Source organism: Clarias gariepinus, chromosome 20 (genome assembly GCF_024256425.1).
Source record: "Clarias gariepinus isolate MV-2021 ecotype Netherlands chromosome 20, CGAR_prim_01v2, whole genome shotgun sequence".
Taxonomy (NCBI): domain Eukaryota; kingdom Metazoa; phylum Chordata; class Actinopteri; order Siluriformes; family Clariidae; genus Clarias; species Clarias gariepinus.
Window position 1 is genome coordinate 12,219,164 of NC_071119.1, and position 26,740 is coordinate 12,245,903.

General features: G+C 37.1%; 3 protein-coding genes across 4 annotated transcripts in view; all 3 read left to right on the top strand.

The window, feature by feature from the left end:
* Positions 1-1,921: 1,921 nt before the first annotated feature.
* LOC128508185 (annexin A5-like) lies at positions 1,922-25,220 on the top strand. Of its 2 annotated transcripts, none has more exons than XM_053479406.1 (13): positions 1,922-1,950; positions 2,119-2,152; positions 19,277-19,361; positions 19,996-20,090; positions 22,438-22,551; positions 22,691-22,781; positions 22,928-23,007; positions 23,143-23,193; positions 23,529-23,622; positions 24,070-24,165; positions 24,256-24,314; positions 24,652-24,774; positions 24,858-25,220. In XM_053479406.1, the coding sequence occupies exons 2-13, from the start codon at positions 2,150-2,152 to the stop codon at positions 24,918-24,920; spliced, it is 954 nt and encodes a 317-aa protein (XP_053335381.1). In that variant the 5' UTR covers positions 1,922-1,950; positions 2,119-2,149; the 3' UTR covers positions 24,921-25,220. The 2 variants fall into 2 exon arrangements, with proteins under 2 accessions (XP_053335381.1, XP_053335380.1); XM_053479405.1 differs by lacking the exons at positions 1,922-1,950; positions 2,119-2,152 and adding exons at positions 16,769-16,827; positions 16,994-17,031.
* On the top strand, positions 1,929-14,961 carry LOC128508187 (annexin A5-like). Its single transcript, XM_053479407.1, has 13 exons — positions 1,929-1,950; positions 2,116-2,152; positions 5,591-5,675; positions 6,321-6,415; positions 7,626-7,739; positions 7,864-7,954; positions 8,097-8,176; positions 8,311-8,361; positions 8,664-8,757; positions 12,381-12,476; positions 13,983-14,041; positions 14,483-14,605; positions 14,698-14,961. The coding sequence occupies exons 2-13, from the start codon at positions 2,150-2,152 to the stop codon at positions 14,758-14,760; spliced, it is 954 nt and encodes a 317-aa protein (XP_053335382.1). The 5' UTR covers positions 1,929-1,950; positions 2,116-2,149; the 3' UTR covers positions 14,761-14,961.
* Positions 2,134-26,740, top strand: part of LOC128508184 (annexin A5-like) — a 56,005-nt gene continuing 31,398 nt past the window's right edge. Inside the window, exon 1 of the mRNA XM_053479404.1 lies at positions 2,134-2,152. Within this exon, the coding sequence (XP_053335379.1) occupies positions 2,150-2,152 (3 nt within the window). The 5' untranslated portion in view covers positions 2,134-2,149. The remainder of the gene's footprint in view (positions 2,153-26,740) is intronic.

Genomic DNA, 26,740 nt, shown 5'->3' on the forward strand with positions numbered 1-26,740 from the left:
TGCTAGGGATGATTCAGCAATGAGCAAGGTCTGTGATTGGTTAATAAAAAATAACCTCTGACGCTCTTTGTAAAAAATAGAATACATGATGACAGAATAGACAGTAATATCATCATCATGTTCGTATATGGAGAAATTATATAATCCTGACTACAGGCTACTTTATGCAAAGTTTCTGTTATAGACTAAACATCTTAAGGCTAATTAAAACAGCCAAATTATAAAAACACGTCTAATTTTGAAGCAACAAATTTCCACACAGTAGTTACTATATTTAAGTTCTTACATCTACTGTATTTATCATACTGATTTTATTACTTGTAAATTCATTTCAGATTGATGGGAGCAAAATGGTTTTTATTTGGTCTCAGTCTGTTTAAGTTGCACTTTTGGATGATATGTAGCCAACAACCTGAGAGATGGAAGGAAGTAAAACAACAAGAAATCCAAATTGGACAGAAGAGCAGTGTTTACTTTTAGCTTTACATTCAGTGTTTGGAGAATATTTCTTCTTTTCGCTATTTTGTCCTCTGCTATAGAAACTCTTAAGCCTCTTAAAAGCCCTTCTCTCGACTCTTAACAATTTTTACCTTAGGAGCTGTTTTTAGAGATAAGATGTTTCGTGAATAATTTTAAGATAGGACTAAGATTTAGTCCTAAATTTAAGAAGAAATTCTAAACAAATTTCATTATTTTAAGAATTTCGTAGGAGAAACATTTAGGTTTAAAAAGCTTTGTGAATACAGGCCCTTTTTCTTTAAATATCTTAATTATTTCTCTAGATCTGTGTTAAAGGCAAACTGTTTTCCATCATGCCTTTTTTATTTTAAAACCAAACCCTGATTGATAACTAAAAACAATAGAGTATTATTTTTTTGTAGCTCATTGGTCTCCATTACGCAGTTTGTCCAGTATGTTATCTAATAAACTCCTAAAACAGGAGGATTTATCCTGAGGTCATGTGACATTTTAATTGCACAAAGCTGTAGTAATTATGTAATTCTCATGGGAACCTGTTGCACCAAAGCCAATTTAGGAGTATCCCAGCAGCAGGGGTGAATGTACAGCAAATAAACATAAAAAAAATCACTGAGGTGTGAAAATCTGAGACTAGTTTAACAAGTTCAGTCATCTGTGTTACAAGGCATTTAAAGCTCCGTAGTCTTTTTTGGTTTTCAAAAAGGTCATATTGGTCAATCTGTGGGCGGCCTGCCCTAAAGACAAATAGCTAGGAATCTTAAAAATCTGCTTTCTACCATTTACAGAACTATAAGTCAATAAAAAAAAAACACCCATGCTAATTGATGTGAGGTTTCTGAAGGATGCCTTTGTGTTGTTTGCCGAGAGTGTTTGCCATGTCACTGTAAAGACGATACCATTCATATAGGCTATGATTTAGATTTTCAGTGCACAGGTTGGATATGTTCTTAGACATCGTCATAGTTTTTGAGTCTAGCAACCTAATGTTAGCCAACAAATCTGAAAGACATCACTGCGTGCCTGCTCACTCTGCAAGTTTATTTATTAGCAGTTAAATTCCCATATTATTCAGCCACCACCTTGACCAGGATAAAGACCCTACTGTGAATTAATGGATGGTTTCGAAGGGGTATAACTGTAGATATAACTGTGGATAGCTATGGTACAGTATGAAATGAAGAGTAACACATGGTTTATTATAAATAAACAGGTGACAAAAAAGCGGTTTTTGAATATGAGAAATATTATACAGACTAGCATTTATGAAAACGTTTTTTATATAGTAACACCCACATGTCTCCTAGTTTAAGTACTGGTTTTTGTTTTTGTTACAATGCCCATAGTCCCCTGCAGGTTTTGCCATGATCTGGGTGTGGCTTTTGTGGCAGACAAACTGTTTAAATACCTATTCATCTCTCTTCTCCTGCCTTCACTCTGACTTTGGTGAGGAACTGTGGAAAGCTCTTTTTGGTACGTTCATTTCCCCATTGCATTTTGTTTAGGGACGCTTTCAGAACTATCGAGATATGTTATTGTAGATTACATAGATATGTAGATTATTTTTTAACCTAGATGACAAGTAAGATTTTATGATTGTTTTATTTATTGTGCACTGTTTTTCCCTTTTGTATTAAGCAGAAATAAAGAAAGAAAAAGAAAGAGAGAGAAAATGGTAAGTCAAAATAGTATTCATTTTTTTATTGTTATGCTTTTAATAATAATAATAATAATTATAATAATAATAAAAAGAAGAAAAAGAATTAATGTATCCTAAAAAACTTTGCTTGCTTTTCTTTCTATTTAGAATTCTTTCCCTCACTTTAATAACAAACTTTTCACATTGTGCATTTACATATATAAATAAAGTAAAGGTTTTGTCTGTACATTGGTCAGAAATCGCTCTTTTAATCCTAATATTTAATACATTTAAGGACCCAAAACCAGTCTCAGAAAATCTTCTGTCTGTAGATCTGTCTGTCTGTATGTCTGTCCAGCCAGATTTTGTCACAGCATCACACAAATCTGGCTGTACAGAATGTAACGAAATTTGCTGTAATTAGAAATATGCCTGAAATTTAACCTGCAGCATAAATTAAATCAAAATGTTGAGTAAAAGTGATGATGTCTAATCTACTTCAAGATAAGGATCATCATTCAGACACACTCACATTCCATACAAACTTAAACAATTCTTTTGATTGTGTAAAGCTGCTTTGCGACATTGACAATTGTTAAAAGCGCTATACAAATCAAATTTAATTGAATTGATTAATCTATTAATAAGCTACTTGCTAAATGAACAGCAGCAACAATAGGTATTAATTAGAAAATCAAAACTGACTATTTTTACTGGGATTAGTTCATATTTCGTACAAGTGAATTTTAACATACTGGAGTCGTTTGAAGACAAAACTTAATCTGCAATATGCAATGTTGCTCATGTGTTCACAATTATTCAGACATACAGATAGTGTAGGTTAATGATTTAAATGACACTTGTATATATTATGGAGATCCCACATTGCTTGTTTGACAGTTAAGAAGGTGAGGCCTACATTCCTGGTCCACACACAAACATCTCACACTTTCCCAAGAGTGGAAAAACCACAATTCTTACAAGTCTTAAAAGTTCTCCCACTCCTTTTATTTTTTATATATAATTTTTTGTCTCTTTTGCAGGCAGCAGTATCTTATTGTACAATTTGATTCTTCCACTAATTAAAGCAGTAATTGCATTTTAAATGACTAACTCTTAAGGATAATATGAAATTAAATCTCTATGTCCGGGCCTCAAGATCAGGTCATCCCTTATTATATATGACTATATGATATTCTTGGATGTTGTAGCTGGTCCCTGATGGAACTCATTTTTAATCCAATGTATATTCCCACCAGGATACTGATCGTAAATTTGTATTTACTGTTTAATTTTTAAAGGAGGAAGGGAATTAATTCCCTTTTAAATCTGGTTTCTTTTTAAGTTTCAGTCTCACGTCTTATCACTGAGTTTTTTCTTATCACTGAGTTTTTCCTCATCGCCGACTTGCTTAAGTGATCTTAATATAAGTTGAGCTGCAAATTTCTGTAAAGCTGTTTTGCAGGGTTAACAACTGTTAAATGCACTATGCATAAAATGTAAAATTCATAATAATGCAAAAAATATTTCAAAAGTATTTTTTTTATTACCAGACACCTGATTCAGGATGTTGTAGCTTCACTTTAGCAGATAACCTAGTCATCTTAGGTATCCAGAGGTTGGAAAACCGGTACCTCTTGTAGTTAAATACTATGAGCTGAGATGTATGAGAAAGTTTTGCAATCTTTTTTTCCCCTCTTGTGTATACTAATGACTCATATGTCATTTGCATATAAGCTGTATTTGCATGGATGCATGAGTAAACCTTGATAAACCAATTAAATGAGCACCAGTTACAGAGCTTTAAACACGATGATGGCTTTCGAAGCATAACCCTGGGAGTGTCTGAATAGCTGAAATCTGTGTATCCCACATCTTACCACCAATCCTGGCCTGATCAGGCAGGAAAACTGTTATTTAAATTAGGACTTGTGCATGCAAACAAAACAGGATGTAAAAATGTATTATATACGAAGCCAATTCTTTCATCTGAAGATACAAAAGTCCAAACATAACAATTCATGTTGCCACAAAAATCATGCCATTTGTGCTTATTTAACATGAACTTGTTCTAATCAGTTCTAATTAATCAAAGGTGAGGGTAGTTTTCACATTTTAAAATGAATACTACTACCACTACTACTACTACTACTACTACTACTAATAATAATAATAATAATAATAATTCTTAATTAATCATCTTGGGCTAAATCAATTCCACCTAAAACCATAGACAGGCTCATATTTTACCCAAAAGCCCCACGTTTGTGTACTTTTATAATAATGTATCAATACTGTGTTTAGTGAGATCCTAAAACATCATATTTAACCACATTGCAACACTGATATTAAAGTAGATTTAAGTTTGATGGGAAGCTGTAAACTCTAAAGCATTATTTTTTCTGCTCTGCTGAATCTTTGGGTTTGAGCAGTATTTCTGATTTAGAAAGCCTGGAAAGCATGGACAGTAGTGCAAATTGCAGAACATCAGACTAGTGTATTCAATTCATAGTTACTTTGTAGTACTTGATACTTTGTTGTTCCAAAGACGACACGAGTCAGTCCGCATGCCAGAGACGTCACGTGAGATTGGAGTTGGATTTAACGTAGCAAGACTTGTTTCAACGGTGACAGCCGCCACTTCATTCCATCCATGTGACCATGGATCTACTGCTGATACTCTCAGTTAAAAAAAAATTATGTATTTATTTAATTTTTTCAGAATTCATACTTTAATCTTTGAATATGAGAAGTCAGAGCTCAAATATTCTTGAATAGTGATCTTAATACTCTTTTTAAATGTGGATTAAGAATTTGTCAGATTTTTTTTAAAGTAAAAATTATGCAAAAATCTGACAATTTCTTAATCCAAATAGTAAAATATTTAGTGTATGTCAGTAAACTCTTATAAACATCTTTATTATCCTACTAAACATCACAATACTAGGTTGTTACTATATCACACATGAAATACACCCAATAGTAATAATATCATGTGCTTGACAAATGTTAGATTTGTAAAGGTTTCCTTGTAAACCCATTTACTAATAAATGTGAAATTGTATGCTTGAAATTAATAAAAGAATTTCATTAATATGGTATATGTTATGATGGTATTTAAAAGCTTTATCGGCCCATGAGATTGCCTGCTATTGCATAAGACTCACTTCTGTCTTAGCCAGTGTCTGCCCCATAAACCCACTTTATCCCCACCCTGCTCTCTCTCCCTCTTATTATCTTTCCCCCTCATCTCACACTTTTTTTTTTTGCTGACCTTAATTACTTCTTTATTATTGAAAAGGCAAAATTGGTGTTTTATATTGTTAACGCATTGTGTTTATTACAGTCATCCTAGAAGTCATTTATTTATTTTTTTATTTTAGCCTTATAGAAATCCACTGGACTGTAGTGAAGAGCTCCAGTTTTGAATCCTGGAAAATAAATGAACATTGCCTTTTTATTCCCTCTGCCCAGGCTGGAAGAGGAACCATCAAGCCTCAGAGTGGATTCAACGCCAACGCTGATGCCGACACTCTTTTCAAGGCCATGAAAGGATTCGGTTAGTCACAGCACACACTGCCACAAACCACTGTTAAACAGTGTTTAAATAAGGTATAGAATAAAATGAAGTATTCATACCCTTTAAACTTTTCACTAATACCTGTAACTAAAATCCATTTAAACCAACTGCCTTCAGAACTCACTGTATATACAGTAAAAGTGAAAGTGGACATTCGTTGATAATTGATTAAGATATTCGTGCTGAATGGCTGGTTTGGATATTTGAATAACAAACACACAGGGAGTACTACAGTACCGTATGCTACCACATTCCTTCATCCCTTTTTATATAAAACATATTCATGGAAGCAAATGTAACTTCTTCTGCTTCCAGTCAGCAAGAAGTTCTGTGCCATTCATAAGTGCATAAGTATTCACCTCCACTGAAGACACTTGTGTTTACATTATTTTAAAACAATTGCAATCTAACAACAATTAATCTAACAATCTTAGATTAGTTTTCTAACATAGTAAATTATCTGGTTAATAATACAGTATTTCAAGTGGAAAGACTCCTGGGGTGTGAATACTTATGCACTGCACTGTACTGTATGGAGGCACTGGATACAGCTGAAGAACATAAGCACATTTTGTATATGTATGTATTAATGTAATACTAACACTGAGTTTGCTGTGTGTTTAGGCACTGATGAAAAAACCATTCTGCAGCTGCTGACGTCTCGCAGTAACGCTCAGCGCCAGCAGATCAAGGCCGCCTTCAAGAACCTGCACGGCAAGGTAAAGACTTTTTCAACTGTTCAAAATGTTTCAAATTAAAAAAAAAAAAAAAAAAAAAAGGTCTAAAACTTTTATAAACACTGTGTATTAAGGTAACATGGTTTTTCACAGCTCTATGCAAAAGGAAGTCAGTTAAATCCAGAATAAATATTTAACACAATAATTTTGTTTAAACATAATTTAATCTTCAGTAATGTTTTTTTTAAGTTATTCTAATGCTAAATATCAAGCTTTATTCTAAATTCATTGTCATTCTCTTTTTTCATTGTCTCATGATGTAGAGTTAACATCAGTCACACTAAAGCAAACATCAGAACAATGAAACTACCAGTACATCACTCGGATATCAAATTCATAGAGAGCAAACAGATGTTAGGAGATATTAGTAAATGACTAAAGAACCAGTATTTGACCATGTTACCTCTGGAAAAAACTCAGATAAAGTCTGTACAGGTGTTGTTCCTTAGTGGTGTTTGAGAATTATTAATTGTATATAAACAGGGTTATCCTGGCTGAATAATTGAGTTCATAGAAAGCAACAAGTAATACTTTTCTGTTGTTACATTCAAGGATAGGAGTTTATAATAACTGATTTATGTGTAACTTTGAAACTTAATCCACAAAAAAAAAAAAAAAAAGAATCAACCCAGGTGGTTAGCACTGTTAGCACTAGGGTCTGGGTTTAATTCCCTTCTCGGCTCAGCGTGCATGGAGGTTGCATGTTCTCCTGGTGCTTGGTGGGTTTCCTCTGGGTGCTCCTCTTTCGCTTTTTCTAAGGCTAGGCTAATCGGCATTCCCAAATTGCTTGTAGTGTGTGAGTGATGGATTAGCACACCCGCCCAGATTGTCTCCTGCCTTGTGCCCAAGTCTCATGGGGTATGATCCAGGCCCCCGCGATACTGTATACAGGATAAATCGGTATAGATGCGATGAGATGGGAATCGACACATCACAATTCAATTTTGACAAAAAAAGTTTTTTAATTACAGAAGCGTGTTTTAAAATTCCATACTTAAAGTAAAAAATATGTGTTTAAAAAATTCATTTAAATAAGCTAAAACATATAGATGTATTGATGCACTTGAAATGATTCACTTAACTAATTAAGGACACTTTGATTGTCCTACGTTGTCCTGTGAACCTGTTTAACCTCTAGCCTGTGAATCCATATCTTCATTCTCTCTCTCTCTCTCTCTCTCTCTCTCTCTAGGACTTGGCAGGGGAACTGAAGTCAGAGTTAGGAGGACACTTGGAGACTGTGATTTTGGCACTATTGGAGACTCCTACAATGTATGATGTGAAGTGCCTGAAGCATGCCACTTTGGTATACACACTCACTCACTCACACACACACACACACTAACTTATATCAAGTCAAGTCAAGTTATATGTGGTTATATTAGATGGATACACCCCCAGCTTGGTCAGAGATCTTATTGTTGTTTCAGGGAGCAGGAACAAGTGAAAAGGTTTTGATTCACATCCTGGCTTCAAGAACCTGCAGTGAAATTCAAGCAATCAATGCTGCCTACAAGCAGGGTACGAGAGTGTGTGATGTGGACTTTTTTTACTTGACTTGATACAAGATGTTGGTTTTGCGCATAATAATAACAATAACAATCATAATCATAATAATAGATCTTTTAAGGACTAGGTTTGGTTTGGCTGCTGTGTTTTTTAGAGTATGGTAAAAGCCTGGAGGAAGATGTGACTGGTGAGGTCACTGGAGACTTCAAGGAGCTGCTGGTTGTCTTGCTGCAGGTAATGTTACTAGGCAGAAGAACATGCAATATTTTAATAAACTTTTATTGATAGTGATTGCATTATATCAATAAGGAGAATAGTATGAGTGTGTATCCTAATTAATGTTTTAATGAGATTTATTGTGATTTTAGGCAAACAGACAGCAGGGCGTGCAAGAGGCCAACGTACAGAGTGATGCAAAGGTAAGACTTTATTGTAGAAAAGTTAAGATATAACAAGGCTACAGCAGTGTGGGAAATACTGACATCTAGTGGACGAGATGTAGTATGTATAGGGTTAAGTGCTTTAGCAATTTGCAGTGTTATAGCACCCCCTAGTGATCTCTTTATATTTTAAAATTTTTACAAAATAAAATAGTTTTCAGAACAGTTTGGGGGACAAAAACTTATTTTGATAGAATTATTCATTATAAATGTTATTTAGTGTTTAAAAGGCGTCACACCAGATGCAAACCCCTATTTATATTTCATGTGTGTGTGTGCAGGCCCTCTTAGCAGCAGGAGAAAAGAAGTTTGGTACAGATGAAGATACATTTGTCACCATTTTGGGGAACCGCAGCGCTGAACATCTCAGGAGAGGTATATTTCTCTCTGTCTCTCGCATTTTATATCATACAGGATTATTAACATCCTTCATAAAAATTAATCTGTGTAGAAAAGCCAACCTTACATTTAGCATACTCCCAGAAGTATGGAAATGTTACATTAATTCCAGAAAAAACAGACAGTTATGCAAGTTATGGAGAACTCTGAACTGCAGGTTGTGAAAATATTGAAGGACTGTTGTCACTGACATCACTTATAGTGTTAGGAGTGAAAACCTTAAATACAAATCAATTCCAAAAAGTGAGACGTTTATGTGTGAATTCAATTTCACTCAAGGTTTGCTTGCATTCTGTGGAACAACAGAATTTGATTATAGGCTATAACTCAAAATATTAAAAGTATCCACATGGATATAAAGATTCGGAAACATACAAGTTCAGAAAATGCAAAAAAACAAACAAACAGTGAAGTAATTTGGGCCCAAGCACCATGACATCAGCACAATGACGGCATGACACCTGTATGACATCATCGTCATCGCTCTAATAATGCCACTGTAATAGTAATAGTATTAGTATTAGTAATAGTACTGATGTCATAAACGTGCAAGGGCCATCTTATTCTTCTGAAGTTTTTTAAATCCTCCGGGCCCTTTTGGGGGTCTCAACATGCTCAAAAACTCCACACACAGGTTGGAATCTGCTGCCATTATGATGCCTGTGAGTTCAAGTGTGGCTCAGGGCCTTCACAGGAGATTTTGCTGCATACCTCATACACACTTGCACATATGCATGTCAAACACATTAGACTTCTAGATGTCATTGAGCTGAACAATTTTGATTATGCCATAATGTCATGGGTCAGATATTTTGGGTCATTTGCAAAACACACATTTATGCCATCAGCACTATTAAGTAAACACACTACACATCCTACACACACACACACACACACACACACACACATACTACACACACACACTACTTTCCTAAATACACACATACAGGTAACACATCCTACACACACACATACACACATACACACGCTACACATCCTACACAAACGATGACCAGCTAAAACGGCCTTTTTGTAGGTACACAGGTTGTATGTTGAACACGGCCACGTCCAGTCGTGACGAAGCCTTAAACTTATGCCATACAGGTTTATCTCAATAAATGAGAATGTTATTAAAACGTTGATTTATTTACGTAATTCAATTCAAAAAGAGAAACTCATGTATTGGGGATCAGGGGTAGCTCAGTGGTTAAGGACATTGGACTACGGTTCGGAAGATCCCAGGTTCAAACCCCACAACCACCAAGTTGCCACTGTTGGGCCCTTGAGCAAGACCCTTAACCCTCAACTGCTCAGATGTATAATGAGATAAAAAAAAAATAAAATAAATGTAAGTCGCTCTGGATAAGAGCGTCTGCCAAATGCCTAAATGTAAATGTAAATGTATTAACGTTGATGATTCTGGCTTACAGCTAACGAAAATCCCAAATTCAGTATCTCAGAAAATTGGAATATTACCTAAGGTGAAAAAAAAAAATTTACACAGAAATGTTGGGCTACTAAAATGTTTGTTCGGGGCTCACTTTGCATGAATTACTGCAGCAATGCAGCGTGGCATGTAGGCGATCAGTCTGTGGCACTGCTGAGGTGTTATGGAAGCCCAGGTTGCTCTGATAGCAGCCTTCAGCTCTTCAGTGATGTCGGGTCTGGTGTCTCGCCACTTCCTTATCACGGTACCCCATAGATTCTCTACAGAGTTTAGGTCGAGTGAGTTTGCTGGTCCATCAAACACAGGGATACCATGGTACTTAAACCAGGTATTAGGACGTTTGGCAGTGTGAGCAGGTGCCAAGTCCTGCTGGAAAAGGAAATCAGCATCTCCATAAAGCTGGTGAGCAGAGGGTAGCCTGAAGTGCTCTAAAACCTCCTGGGAGACGGCTGCGCTGACCTTGGACTTGATAAAACACAGTGGAGCAACACCAGCAGATGACAGGGCTCACCAAACCACCACTGACTGTACAAACTTTAACCTAGACTTTGGCGCACTGAGCAACTGTCAAGTCCTTTTTGTCCTTAGCCTTGGAAAGACACCTCTGAAGTTGTATCTGGTTCAAGAGTGGCTTGACGCAAGAATGACCTTTTGTGGCCAACTGAACCAGATGGAGAGACCATTTACAGGTGAAACCTTTGCAGGTGTTTATTAGCTGACTAGTGTGTGACACCATGAGTCTCCGCTATTGAACTTTTTTGGCAATATTCAAAATTTTCTGAGAAACTGAATTTTGGGTTTTCATTAGCTGTAAGCCAGAATCATCAAAATTAAAAGAAACAAACACTTGGAATATATCAGTCCTTGTGTAGTGAATCTATATAAGATATGAGTTTCACTTTTTGAATTGAATTCCGGAAATAAATCAACTTTTTGATAACATTCTAATTTATTGAGTTGTACCTATACTCAGTGACATCAGCGTGGTTTTAGCGTGCTTGAAAGGCACACAGGTTGTGTGGTGCATCCGGGTGGCAATGGCACAGGTGCTCGGGCTTGCTCATCGTTGCTTGCAATATCTATATAATATTTATTCATATATATATATTATATATATTTTTTTCAATCATCTGGGCCCTTCTTAACATGCTTAACATGCTCAGCTTGTGGAAATTGTCACACAGGTTGAAATCTGCTGCTATTAGGACGCCTGCGAGTCTGGACACTGAGCGTGGAGATTATGCTGCATACAGTAGCTTATACAAACTTGCACATACGTATACATGTTACACACACACAGTACACACACACACACTACATATCCTACACACACACACACACTACACATCCTACACACACACACACTACACATCCTACACACACACACACTACACATCCTACACACACACACACACTACACATCCTACACACACACACACTACACATCCTACACACACACACACTACACATCCTACACACACACACACTACACATCCTACACACACACACACACTACACATCCTACACACACACACACTATACATCCTAAACACACACATGCACGCACACATCCTACACACACACGCACACGCACACACACACACACACACACACACACACACACACACACAAACACACACACATACAGAAACACACACACACAACACATTCTACACATACACACAAACACACACACACAACACACACTCTACACTTCGTACACAAACGATCACCGGCCCGAGCACCACCACCAAACCCGGCCTGCATTGACATCAGCAACCAGGAGGCTTTTTGTACAGTAGGTGTTAACAGGCTCAAAGGGCACACAGGTTGTATGTTGCGCACAGATGACTATGGTGCACCAGAGAGAGACACATCCAGTCATGACGAAGCCATAAACCATATGTAATGACATCAATGTCCAGGACTTTTTTAGAGACATTAGTGTGCCTTTTGAGCACAGGTTGTGTGGTGCACACAGGAATAAATGGCACAGGTGCTTGGGCCCACTCATTGTTGCTTGCAACTATATTTACATAATTATTATGTAATTATACTCTCCACTGTAGACCTTCAGTATGTGCGTATGGTTGAGCAACTACAGTAAAACTAGGTCTTGTGCTCCTCATTAATTTGTGTTGTTTTGTTGCAGTGTTTGCAGAGTATACAAAACTGTCTGGATTTCAGATTGAAGACAGTATTAAGAAAGAAATCAGTGGACACCTGGAAGAACTAATGCTGGCTGTGGGTAAGACAGATATATTTATTTATTTATTTATTTATTTATTTTTACTTAGAGTTATGCAGAGTGACATACATTGCTATCTGAGCAGTAGATGGTTAGGGCGTTGTTAAGTGGCTTGGCAATGCTGGGATTTCAGCTCACAGCCTCCTGATCAACAGCATTAATTACTGAGGCAACACTCACATATACTGTACAGTGAGGTCAATAAGTATTTGATCACCCTGTGATTTTGTAAGTTCTCTTACTTAGAAATCATGGAGGGTCTACAATTTTCAGCATAGGTGCATTTCCACTGTGAGAGACAGAATCTAAAAAGAAAAATCCAGTAAATCACATTGTATGATTTTTGAACAATTTATTTGTGAATTACTGTGTCAAATAAGTATTTGATCACTTGCTTATCAGCCAGATTTCTGACCCTTAGTCCAGCTACACTCTGCTCAGGATTCTAAATTAGTAGCACCTGTCTGAGGTCGTTAGCTGTCATAAAGACACCTGTGCACCCCACAATCAGCCAAAGTCTAAATAGATACATGGGGAATCAATGATGCTAAGAATGGTGAAGAATCAGCCCAGAACTATACGGGAGGAGCTGGTCAATGCCGTGAAGAGAGCTGGGACCATCGTTTCCAAGGCTACCATCAGTAATACACTAAGACGTCATGGTTTACAATCTTGCATCGCACGGAAGGTTCCCCTGCTTAAGTCAGCCCATGTCCAGGCCCGTCTAAAGTTTGCCAGGGACCATGTGGATGATCCAGAGGAGTCATGGGAGAAAGTCCTGTGGTCAGATGAGACCAAAGTAGAACTTTTTGGTCTTAACTCCATTCGCCGTGTTTGGAGGAAGAAGAATGATGAGTATCATCCCAATAATACCATACCTACAGTGAAGCATGGGGCTGGAAGCATCATGCTCTGGGGGTGTTTTTCTGCACAGGGGACAGGACGACTGCACTGTATTAAGGAGAGGATGAAAGGGGCCTTTTATTGTGACATATTGGGCAAAAACCTCCTTCCCTCAGTCAGAGCATTAAAGATGGGTCATGGCTGGGTCTTCCAACATGACAATGACCCAAAGCACACAGCCAGGAAAACCAAGGAGTGGCTCCGTAGGAAGCATATGGACTATTTAAAAGCAAAATAACTGGTCTTTAAGGGTCAGAAATCTGGCTGATAAGCAAGTGATCAAATACTTATTTGACACAGTAATTCACAAATAAATTGTTCAAAAATCATACAATGTGATTTCCGGATTTTTCTTTTTAGATTCTGTCTCTCACAGTGGAAATGCACCTATGCTGAAAATTGTAGACCCCTCCATGATTTCTAAGTAAGAGAACTTACAAAATCACAGGGTGATCAAATACTTATTGACCTCACTGTAGTTGACAACTATTAGTTCATATCCACAATCAAACTCTGATATGGCTCATCCTATACTATGTATTTTTTATTTTTGTGTACTAACTATGTACTATTCCTCTCTCCTGTGTTTGTTCTCTTTTACAGTAAAATGTGCCAAAAGTGTTCCTGCCTATTTAGCTGAGTGTCTGTATAATGCAATTAAGGTAAGAGTCTACAGTAGGATTATACCAAATCTCTTCATTTAGTGTAGTTTGTGTAACTGAGACATTGTAAAAGCACTGAGACCGTGTAAAATTATAAAGAGTCTCTGGAACCATTGCTTTTTAAAGATTATGGATTATGTACAGAAGATTTCTTGCCCACTACTGTCTTATACATCACTGTCCAACTGTTTAGCAAATAAAAGTTTAACTGATATTGTGCAGAGGTGGACACCCTGGCTTTAGAACCTATAAGTCCTCCGACATCTTTTTTTTTAGGTTTGAAATCTCCAGTACTGTTCTAGAATGTAGAAAATAAATTACAAATCAAAAACCACTAAATTAGCAGGTGTGTCAACACTTTTGACTGGTAGTGTATAAACCTTCTTTACAGTCAATAAGTGGTTAAACAATGGTGCTGATGCAAACCATGCATCCCTACAGGGCACAGGGACTGACGATAAGATGCTGATCGAGATCATGGTGTCCCGTAGTGAAATCGACATGCTGGACATACGAGCGGAGTTCAGAAAGATGTATTCCACTTCTCTGTACAAAATGATTAAGGTATGTACACTCAGTCACGTTGTCATATTGTTTAAATGACAGTACACCAATGTTTAAACAATATTGTTCTCTCTTGTTAATCTTCATTACAGGATGATATCACTGGTGATTACGAGAAAACCCTTCTTCTGTTGTGTGGCGGTGATGATGCCTAAATCTGCTCCTCAACCTACCAGCGTGAACGACGATTTAACATTCAGCAGTTACACAGTTTTAATGAATTTCTGAAAAATATTCATTTTTTGTGCATGTTACTAACGCATGCATAGTAACTCTGATAATCTGCAATAATAAAGGCAATTTGAAGTGATTCACTAGATTAATTAATAATAAAGCAAAACTGTCCTTTTAAATAATCTCCAGACAAATAAAATCTTTTGTATACTGTTCATTTTAAAGTCCAAATGATTGACTGACTTTAATTTAATAAAGTTTTATTTCATATAGCGTTTTTAAAGGAAAGTCAGGAAAGTTTTAATAATATATTTGCATATATACATATATTATACATTTGCTCAAACATGCAACACATTTTATCATAAAACTAATACACGCTATAATTTAGAATTTGGATTAGGTCAGATATGCTCTCATACATGATCATAGAATTGTTTTGTTTTCGAGTCTAGAAAACTAATGTTAGCTAATCTGAAAGACGTTATCGTCACAGCATGTCAGCTCACCTTGCAAGTTTGAAGTCAGGTTTATTTATTAGCAATTAAATTCTCATATTATTCAGCCACCACCTTGACCAGGATAAAGACATTATGGAAATGAACAAATGGTTTTGAAGGGGTATAAAAATAGGGGGGTATGTATGGTAGGGGTATCTATGGTATGCACAACTGTAACCCTACCAAGACATGGTTTGATTTTCGTTCTCGTTTTTTCCTTTCATCTTGGTTTTGGATTTGTCACTATGCTAATGAATTTCATGGCATCGATCAACTTGATCGAATGATATTGGGCAAAAAGAGCCAAGGAGCCCTCCTTGGAGCACATCAGCAAAAGCTTCTTCTTAGCTTGAAACAAGCCCTCGCCAATGTCACAACCCAACTCCAACAGCTCCAGCTTTCACCATATCATGGCACTAGCACCGACATGCAACCGGAGCCACGCCTTCCTTTCTTTCCAAATGTTCCCTGATTTTTTAACTACAGGCCTCCACCTTCTCCTTAGAATGTTTTGAAGTGGCATATGTCATAACGTTTCTCATGGAGAGGGCTCAAGACTCTGCTGCTTCAACTTTAAGGACTTGAGGAGCGTGTTTGATCGCTCTTGTCATGGCAGAGAGGCAGGAAACAAATTTTTAGAGCTTCATCAGGGTTCTCACATAGCTTATATAACTACACCATAAAGTTCCGGATGCTGGCGCTTTTGAATGGATGGAACGACTGAGCCCATTGTAGGCATTGGACTACGGTTTAGAAGATCCCGGGTTCAAACCCCACAACCACCAAGTTGCCACTGTTGGGCCCTTGAGCAAGGCCCTTAACCCTCAACTGCTCAGATGTGTAATGAGATAAAAATGTAAGTTGCTCTGGATAAGAGCGTCTGCCAAATGCCTAAATGTAAAGAACAAACTCGTCTTTCAGGAACTACCCACATCGCTCCACAAACTCATGGACCTGTCTAGTGTGTTCCCTGGCCCATACGTCTGCTTTAAACTTCTTCACAACTTCATCCCTGACCTGAAACCTCTGAGGGATCTACAGGAAGCTGAATTTATACTGAGATTAAATCACACATCGGTTACTCTATTTACTAATTAGGTGACTTCTGAAGGCTATTGGTTCCACTGGGTTTTGGTTCGGGGTATCAGAGAAAAAGGGCTGAATACAAATGCATGCCACACTTTAGATTCTTATTTGTAAAACATTTAGCATTTTCCTTCTATTTCAAACTTTTGTGCCACTGTGTGTTGGTCTATCACATAAGATACTAATAAAATACATTTACATTTGTGGTTGTAATGTGACAAAATGCAGAAAAGTTCAAGGAGTATAAATACTTTTGCAGGGCAGTATATAGCTTTAGGTAATCTGTAACACACACTCGCCTTTCAGTCAGTTAAAAGAAATACAATGCCCATAATCCCCTGCAGGTTGTGCCATGATCTGGGTGTGGCTCTTGTGACAGACAAGCTGTTTAAATACCCATTCATCTTTCTTCTCCTGCATTCACTCTGACTCTGTCGAGGAGCCGTGGAAAGCTTAATTTTGGTGAGTTCATTTACTTTAAATCCACTTTACATTCTGATCAAGGAGGCGTCAAGATAAGTTTATACCTGTTGGCATAATTTTTTACTTGGATGTTAGGTAATGTGTGTCGGTTTTTATGATTGTTTAATTTATTGTGCGCTGTTTTTTTCACTTTTGTGCCAAGCAGAAATTAAAAAGAAGGAAGAAAAAGAGACAGTGAAAATGGTAAGTCAAAACTCAAAAATTTAAACTCTTATGCTTTTAGTAATTATGCTAACAATAATGATGATGATTAATGAATCCTGAACAGAATTCTTTGTTCCACTTTAACAACAAAAGTTTTATGTTATGCATATCTTGTAAATTTATTATTTATTTATTTTTACTAACAAACCTTTGGCAAACATGTGCTCAAGTGCTGATTGCTCACACCACTATAATAAAAATGGTCTGCACATAACCGGCTCAGCAACCATCCTGCATTACTGGTTAAGAAAGGGCGATGCCTACATTCCAGGTCCACACACACAATCACCGAACACTCCCACAAGTGGGAAAAAACCAAAACAATTCCTACAAGTCCTACAAGTTCTCCCACTCCTTTCATTCTTTAAATTAAATTTTATGTCTCCTGTCGTACCCACCAGCAGTATCTCGATGTGTAATTTGATTTGTCCACTAATTAAAGCAGTAATTGATGAAAAGCTCCTAAGCATAATAATATGAGATTAATTCTCCCAGTCTGGGCTTCAAAATAATAGTTTAAGCATCACTTTTTTGACTCATTCTTGGATGTTGTATCTGGTCCCTGATGGAACATCAGTCTCATGTTTGATCCAATAGATAATCTCACCAGAATACTATACACTTGTATTTAGATTTTTGAAGGTAGAAGTCGATGAATCTGGTTTCTTTTCCCGCTTCAGTTTCATGTCTTATCAGGAAGTTTTTCCTTGTTACAAGCTTGCTCAAGGGATCTTAAGATATCATAGATAAGATCTATATATTAGATTTTGGAGCTTTACTTGTAAGCTAAATAGCAGCACGCATGGCTTAGTGGTTAGCACTGTTGCCTTGCACATCCAGGTCCTGGGTTCGGTTCTCACCTCAGGTCTGTGTGCATGGAGTTTGACTGTTTGCTTGGTGGGTTTTCTTTGGGTTCTTCGGTTTCCTCCCATTGTTCAAAGACGTCCCGATTAGGCTAATTGGCGTTCCCAAATTGCACACTGTGTGTGAATGTTGACCCAGTTGATCAAGGCTTGGGGTTACTGATGGGAAGATCAGGAGTTAAAGTCCCTGCACCAAAAACTTGCCACGGTTGAGCCCTTGAGCAAGTGCTTTAGGGATGCTGAATTCTGGCTGTCTCTGCGCTCTGACCCCAGCTTCCAAACTTGGATATCTGAAAAGAATATTTTTTAATGCTGTAAGGTACATTTGACAAATAATTGAACTATCATTATCTAAAGCATCCATAGTTATCTCATGTAGTTAAATATGTGCTGAGATGTAGAAAAAACGTTTTGCCACTTTTTTCTGCCTCTTGATTATACTAATGACTCATTGGCATTTGCATATCAGTTGTGTTTGCATAGATGCATGCGTAAAACCTTGATAAACATTAATAATCCCTATTATACCAATTAAACGAGCATGGATCCTGGCCTGTAAACACAATGCTGGCTTTCTCACAGGCTAGAAAAGTTTGATACAAAAACACAATAGAGAAGTGAGCTTGCATTTCATCTTCTGAAACATTCTGCTCTGATGAATCAGGAGCACATGATCCCACGTCCTTCCACCCACCGTGGCCTGATCAGACAGGAACGCTGTTGTTTGGTTTGGGATTTGTGCATGCAAACACAACAGGAAGTGAAAATCTATGGGCTGTACAGTTGGTGCTTCCATTCCAAAGTGCATTTTAAGGCATGCGATTGCACCATTTTGGAAGATGGGGCAACATAAAGTCGCTTTCTTACTTCTGTGAAAAGGCTTGCGACAGTTGTAGTTGTGGATCCTGTGCATCTCTTATTACTCATATTAATGGTGGGAATTTGGACCAATATGACAGTATACTAACCTTAGGAAGTGTCATACTTTTATAATTTTTCTCATTATTAATAATTGAAGTGCATGCTTGAAAATAGCAAAATAATAACAGTATTTAAAAGCTTCACTTTAAGATTGTCTTTATGTCTGTCTCAGCCACCCTGTACTGTATGCTCTCCCTCTCCCACCTTCTTTTTAGTCCCTTCTTTATCCCACACTTTATTTGCTGACCTTAATTTGTTCTTAAAAGGCGAAGCAAAAGGCAAAACATTGATTCATATTGTTAATGCGTTGTGTTTATTACAGCCACTAGGCATTAAAAAAAAAAAAAAAAACTGTACAGAAATTTACAGGAGTGTCGAAGAGCCCCAGATTTAACTTCTGGAAAATAAATGAACGTTGCCTTTTTATTCCCTCTGCCCAGGCTGGAAGAGGAACCATCAAGCCTCAGAGCGGATTCAACGCCAATGCTGACGCCGACGCTCTTTTCAAGGCCATGAAAGGATTCGGTTAGTCACATGGCCACACACAGCTGTTTCAGAGTGCCAGAAACAAATTTTTAAATATTAGACAAATGTAAACTCTTACTGTATAAATGAGGCGAGACATGATTGCTGAAATAAAATCTCTAAAATTATAGGATTTAAAATGGGAATGTGATACAGGAGTAGGTTGGACAACAGAAAAGCATAGTTAAGATTTTTGGAGTTTTACTCAATGCTTATATATAAGAGCGAAAGTACAGTAAGTGTTAATGAATGATTCAGTTATTCGTGCTGGCTTGGTGGACAGTTTGGATATTTAAATAACAGGAACACACAGGGACTACTATGCTACCATTTTCCTTCATGCCTTTTAAAATAAAACATATTCATGGCAGCAAATGTTACTACTGTACTTCAGCTTCCAGTCAGCAAGATGTTTAGTGCCATTCATAAGTGAACATTTTCACATTTTGTATTTACATTATTTTAAAACAGTCAATAACGAACAGTGATTGAAAAATTACATGGTTAATAATATTTTAAGTGGAAAGGCTCCTGGGGGTGAATACTTATGCATGGCACTGTACTGTATAACATAAGCACATTATATGTATGTAACCTTAATGTAATATTAACACTGAGTTTGCTGTGTGTTTAGGCACTGATGAAAAAACCATTCTGCAGCTGCTGACGTCTCGCAGTAACGCTCAGCGCCAGCAGATCAAGGCCGCCTTCAAGACCCTGCATGGCAAGGTAAAGACTTGTACATTTTCAACTGTTCAAAATGTTTCAAATAAAATAAAAAGTAAAAAAAAAAAAATCTAACTTGTTGCATAAATAAACAAATAAACAAATGAATAAATAAATATAATCAAGCTTCGGTCCTAAAATAAAATTCCTGAATTCAAATGTGTCTTTCTCTTTTTTCATTGTCTCGTGATGTAGAGTTAACATTCACCACGTTAGAGCAAACTCCTAAAGAAAACATCAGAACAATGACACCAACAGCACATCACTCAGCACTAAGGGACAGCTTTATTGTTTAGAGTCAAACAAGTGAAACGTCTTTTCTTATCTCCGGTGCCGTTTTGCAGACTTGCTGACTTTGAAAGGCTGAAATAGTTGTAAAAGGAGTGGCAAAAATGTAAAAAAGCTTAAAGATAAAGATAGTCGCAATTGAGGATGAGGGCCTCTTATTCTACGTTAGTGAAATGTGTTTGTATATTAGAGCAAGCAAAAACCCATATAAATGAGGCATAAATTCTAATTTGGAAAATAAAGATCATTGCTAACATGCTATTGTTAGCAACCTATGTTTTCTTTGCTAATGCCAGGTTAGAATAGCGTTAAATCAGAAACAGAGGTGAACGACAATTTCCGGTAAAACAGTGTAGCTGCTTTAAAACAAAAATACTCAGCAGCTTCAGATAAGAAATAAAACTAGTCATTCCCTTAAGGATAATTTCTATTATTTCATCCATCCATTCATTATTTACTCCTGATTAATACATATTTACTTTTCTTGTAAAAGTATATATTTATTTTTCTCTAATTGTTTTTTATCCTTGTGCTTTTTTTTTCCTTCTTCAAGTAAAAAAACAGGCCCAATTTGAAAGAATGTCTAGATCGTGTTTGCTGATACATCCAGTAACCGACAGTAAATGATTCAACTGTAAAAGAGACAAGTACTGTAAGAGAGCAAAAATATCTTGGCAGTTGTTTAGTAAATAATTAAAGAACCGGCAATATTTTAAAATATTTTTTTCCAGAATTTGCCCATGTTCTTCCTGAAAAGAACTCAAAAAAAGTTAGTACAGGTGTTATCTCTTAGTGTTTTAATAGATATTGTTGTCCCAATGCACACAATAACCACTTTTTGTCATAAATTTCTAGAGAGAGAGTCCTTATGACACACACATGGGAAGACCGTTCACCCTTAGTGTTTGTGTAATTTTATTTGCTTTTACACTTTTTAACTTAAACTGAGAGGGCACACTCTGATTTTTGTCTCTTAATCACATGGAGTGCTCTCGAAGTCTTTGGCTGGGTCTTTTGCCTTTGTCTTGAACTTGAATGCACGCTTGTATTTCTTCTTTTGTCTTTTTTTTTTTTGTTCGTGTGTTTGTCTTTGGTTTTACTACATTGCAGGTGCTACCTAATGATCACACAAAGTGCCCAGGTATCAGGGCCCTTAAATAAATACGCACGACCACGCTTATTGTGCATATAGATGGCTGTGGCTCAAATGTGCCATTGAGAACATAATTAGTTTCACTGATTAAGCTTACAAGTGATTTGTAAGGAGAGGGGCGATCCTTTTTCAACTCAGTGATGCTGTTTTTTTTTTTTTCCCTGGCAAGTTGGTGTTATGTTTTTCAGTTTGACGTTAAAAGGTCCACTGAGTAAATACAGCTGGATAAAACAAACACGTCTTTATTTCAGGCTGAAAAGCAAGAAATAATTTTTTTTTTTAATGGAGAAGAGTGATTTTTTTTTTTCTATACCCACTGTATATGAATTTATGTTTGAGAATTATTCATTGTTGTTGAGTACTGTATATAAAGAGGGTTATCCTGGCTGAACAATTACGTTCACAGTAAGCAATAAGTAAGAGTTTTCTGTGGTTACATTCAAGAATGGGAGTTTACAATTACTTATAAAGGCCACAGCATGTTTTTGTAATCTGGTTATTTATTTATTTTTATTTTTTTTTATTATTCATTTATTTTTAATGTCCAGTGAGGGAAATGCAAAAAGTGTAACACTGAAACTTGGTTAGTTTGTGCTTGAGTTGATTCCTATGGATGTATGAATAGAATAAACCCATCACAATTCAAGAGAGTTTTGATTACAGATTAGATTTCTTCTGAACTCAAAGTAAAAAATTATTTAATGTTTTTTAAAATCAGGATTCAGTTAGATGGGAGGAAACACATAGACTTATATTTAAAATGATTTGTTTAACTAACTAGAGAACATATTGATTTTTTTTTTCTTTTTTTTCCTCCTTTGTCCTGTGAATTTGTCTACCTCTAGCCTGTGAATACATCTTGTCTTGTTCGACGGTAATTTTACATACCTCTCAATTTTCTCTCTCTAGGACTTGGCAGCAGAACTGAAGTCAGAGTTGGGAGGACACTTTGAGACTGTGATTTTGGCACTATTGGAGACTCCTACAATGTATGATGTGAAGTGCCTGAAGCATGCAATTAAGGTATGTAAGATATAATATTAAGATATGTACACACACACACACACACACACACACACACACACACACACACTAATGTTTATGGTTATATTAGATGCGTACACCCTCACCTCAGTCTGAGATTTTAATGTTGTTGTTTCAGGGAGCAGGAACATGTGAAAAGGTTTTGATTCACATCCTGGCTTCAAGAACCTGCAGTGAGATTCAAGCGATCAATGCTGCCTACAAGCAGGGTACGAGTGTGTGTGATGTGATGTTTTGTAGAGGTTGCTGTGTGTGCATTATTATTACTATTAATTAAATGACTAGGTTTTGTTCGGTTTCTATAGATAGTGTGTGTGTGTGTGTGTGTGTGTGTGTGTGTGTGTGTGTTTTATAGAGTATGGTAAAAGCCTGGAGCAGGATGTGACTGGTGAGGTCAGTGGACACTTCAAGGAGCTGCTGGTTGTCCTGCTGCAGGTAATGTTACTAGGCAGCAGAACATGCATATTTTAATTAAACTTTAATGATAGTGATTGCATTATATCAATAGGGAGAATAGTATAAAAATGTGTATCTTAATTACTGTTTTGATGAGAGCTATTTTGGTTTTAGGCAAACAGACAGCAGGGTGTGCAAGAGGCCAATGTACAGAGTGATGCAAAGGTAAGACTTTATTATAAAAAAGAAAGTTAAGATATAACAAGGCTACAGCAGTGTGGGAAATACTGACATCTAGTGGACCAGATGTAGTATGTGAATGTTCAAGTGCTTCAGCTGTGTTATAGCACCCCCTACTGGTCTCTTTATATTTTAGAACAAGGACATTATAGGTACACAATAAAATAGAGGATTTTTCTGTACAGTTTAGCTTCTTTTGGTAGAATTATGTATTATAAATGTTAAATAGTCTAAGCAGAATTAGAACATAAAGCATAAGTATCACGCCCAATGCAAATTTAGATAAACCTTTTGTGTACTGTGTGTGTGTGTGTGTGCAGGCTCTCTTTGAAGCAGGAGAAAAGAAGTTTGGTACAGATGAAGATACATTTGTCACCATTTTGGGGAACCGCAGCGCTGAACATCTCAGGAGAGGTATATTTCTCTCTGTCGCTCTCATTATAGATTGTACAAAATTATTGGCACCCTCCATAAAAATGTAAATGTGTATGAGAAAAAGTTCCTTCCACAAGGCCTTTTTGTACTCTCAAAAATGTAAAAAACGATTACATCGATTCATGGACAACCTCCAACACTTTTAGTGAATTCTCAATCACGAGACATTTATACATGAATTCAATTCTCCTACAGCAGTGTCAGGTTTACTTGCTTTGTGAGAAACAACGTGATTTGATTATAAACTGTAACTTAAAATATTGAGGTTAAAATTTTAGGAAACAAATGGAAAAAAATAACAAATCCGGTAAAATAATGACATAATTATGTAATTATATACAACTTCAGACCTTTAGTCTGTATGTATGGTAGAGGAACTACAGTATAACTATAATTTGATCAGTGGTTTGTGGTTTTTTGTTGCAGTGTTTACTGAGTATACGAAACTGTCTGGATTCCAGATTGAAGAAAGTATTAAGAAAGAAACCAGTGGCCACCTGGAAGAACTGATGTTGGCTGTGGGTAAGACAAGCAGATTTATTTAGTGTTTTCTTCCCCTCTAATCTGTATTTTTCATCTTGCAAACTGTGTACTATTTATTCTATTTTACAGTAAAGTGTGCCAAAAGTGTTCCTGCCTATTTAGCTGAGTGCCTGTATTACGCAATGAAGGTAAGAGTCTAGGTTTCTGCTAAATTTCTTTTTATGACATATTGTCTTGCTTTCCTGGGAAGGTCTTCATGAGAGACAGTTACATCAAGGTGCTTGATTGGTTTTGCAAATTCGCTTGACACAATACTCAGCTGACTGTTGTTGTTGGTATTAATAACCTAATTTCATACATGTTAGTTCATAGTTTTGAAATCTCCAGCATTGTTCTAGAATGTAGAAAAACCATTCCATTGGAAGGTGTGTCCAAACATTTTGCTGGTGCTGTATAAACCTTCTTTACAGTCAGTAAAAGTGTTTAAAGCATGGTGGTGGTGATGCAACTCCTCCATCTCTACAGGGTGCAGGGACTGATGATAAGACGCTGATCGAGATCATGGTGTCCCGCAGTGAAATCGACATGCTGGACATACGAGCGGAGTTCAGGAAGATGTATTCCACTTCACTGTACAAAATGATTAAGGTGTGTACACTCAATCACGGTTTGTCATATTGTTTAAATTGCAGTGCACTAATGCTTGTTTGTCTTGTTAATCCTCATTACAGGATGATATCGCTGGTGATTATGAAAAAACCCTTCTTCTGTTGTGTGGCGGCGATGATGCGTAAATCAGCTCCTCGACCTGCAAGCATGAACGACGATTTAACATTCGGCAGTTACACAGTTTTAATGAATTTCTGAAAATATTTATATTTTGTTCATGTTATTAATGCTGATGCATCTGATAATCTGCAATAATGAAGGTCATTTTTATGTCACAGTTGAACCCTAACCTTTTTGTTTGTTTGTTTGTTTGTTTTTGTATGCTTAATACAATTACAAAATGACAAGAAGTGAGAAACATAACATTGCGAACCCATCTTGTGTTGGGTGGAATAAACTACGGCTTGTGCCGCTCCCTACCAGAAGTGATGTCACTCCTTAATGCTCTTAAACGAGTCATTCATGAGACAAGTGATGAGTTTTTCATGAAGTTAATTAGTAATAAAGCCACATAAACACCTGTCCTTTCAAATAATTTACAGACAAATAAAACATTTGAGTCCCCTTTACAAAAGTAGACTGTTTATTTTTTAAAGGTTTTGAAGTCATTGACTGACTTTAATTCAGTTCGATTCAGTTTTATTTATGTACAGTAGTGGTGGCTCAGAGGGTTACATAAAGGCAACAGGTTACTGACCGGAAGATCGGTGGTTCAATTCCCAGCTCCACTAGGTTGCCACTGTTGGGCCCTTGAGCGAGACTCTTAAACCTATCTTCTCCACGGGTGCTGTATCAACCCTGTGCTCTGACCCTGTGCTCTGACCCCTGTTACGCTGGGATACGCGAAGAAGGAATTTCACTGTGCTGAAATGTATATCTGACAAATAAATTCAATTCAATTTTATTTGTATAGCGCTTTTAGCAATTTTCATTGCCGCAAAGCAGCTTTACACAGTCAAAAGAATTATTTAAGTTTGTATGAAATATGAATTTGTATAAATCAAAATGGTCAGTTTGTCCCTGGTGAGCAAGCCGAGGGCGGCAGTGGCAAGGAAAAACTCCCTGAGATGGTAATAGGAAGAAACCTTGAGAGGAACCAGACTCAACAGGGAACCCATCCTCATTTGGGTGAAACAGAAAGCAGTAAATGATCTGCATTTATACAGTGTGTAGGGTGGGAGGCAGTTCAGCTATAATAGCTGATGTTAATTGATGTTAATATGGAGTCCAGGTAGGTATTGAAGACCTGGGTAGACTTGTAGGAAATTCCAGTCCTGAACTATTGAGCAACTACAGCCAAGTCCTCAGAGAAACATCTGTCAACACCAGTCGAGGCCAGAACCATCTTTATGGTAGAGTGAAACCGTTCCCAGGATCCCAACGAGACACACGGGGCATCCATGTGATGAGATCTCCAACTAGAAGCGGGGCACCGGAATGGGTCAGACAGGTCCGGAGGGCAGAGGGAGTCTGGATCACTGGCAGCTCAGGAACGACATGTGTAGCTCGACAGAGAGAGAGGGAAGGAGAGAGAGGGGGAGACAGGAGAAGAGAGGAAAGAGAAAGAGGGGGGGAAGAGAAAGAGCAGGAGAGAAGAGATAACAGGTCTGGTCGCAGTCACATAATGTATAATGTGAATGTATATTAACTGTAGAGTGCAAGCAGAGACTCCGGCAGGACTAACTATGACAGCATAACTAAAGGGAGAGCCAGAAGGAAACACAAACATGAGGGCTTCCTGACATGTAAAGCAAACAATCACCTCACCGTCAGCAAACCTGAGTGATCAATGAGAGTGAGGAAGACAGCATCCAAACATACCAGTTCACCATAATACTCTACGTCCATGAGTCCCCCAGATCTGCTCCTTTACCTATGGCAAATCTATTTATAAAAATGCTTGATTAAATAAATAGGTTTTTAGCCTGGACTTAAACACTGAGAC

What these genes read in the sequence shown, in the direction of transcription:
- LOC128508185 (XM_053479406.1), top strand. An exon ending in TCAAGACCCTGCATGGCAAG is followed by an intron (nt 20,091 to 22,437) that starts GTAAAGACTTGT and finishes TTCTCTCTCTAG; the next exon opens with GACTTGGCAGCAGAACTGAA. An exon ending in GCCTGAAGCATGCAATTAAG is followed by an intron (nt 22,552 to 22,690) that starts GTATGTAAGATA and finishes TTGTTGTTTCAG; the next exon opens with GGAGCAGGAACATGTGAAAA.
- LOC128508187 (XM_053479407.1), top strand. An exon ending in CAATGCTGCCTACAAGCAGG is followed by an intron (nt 7,955 to 8,096) that starts GTACGAGAGTGT and finishes TGTGTTTTTTAG; the next exon opens with AGTATGGTAAAAGCCTGGAG. An exon ending in GTCTGTATAATGCAATTAAG is followed by an intron (nt 14,042 to 14,482) that starts GTAAGAGTCTAC and finishes GCATCCCTACAG; the next exon opens with GGCACAGGGACTGACGATAA.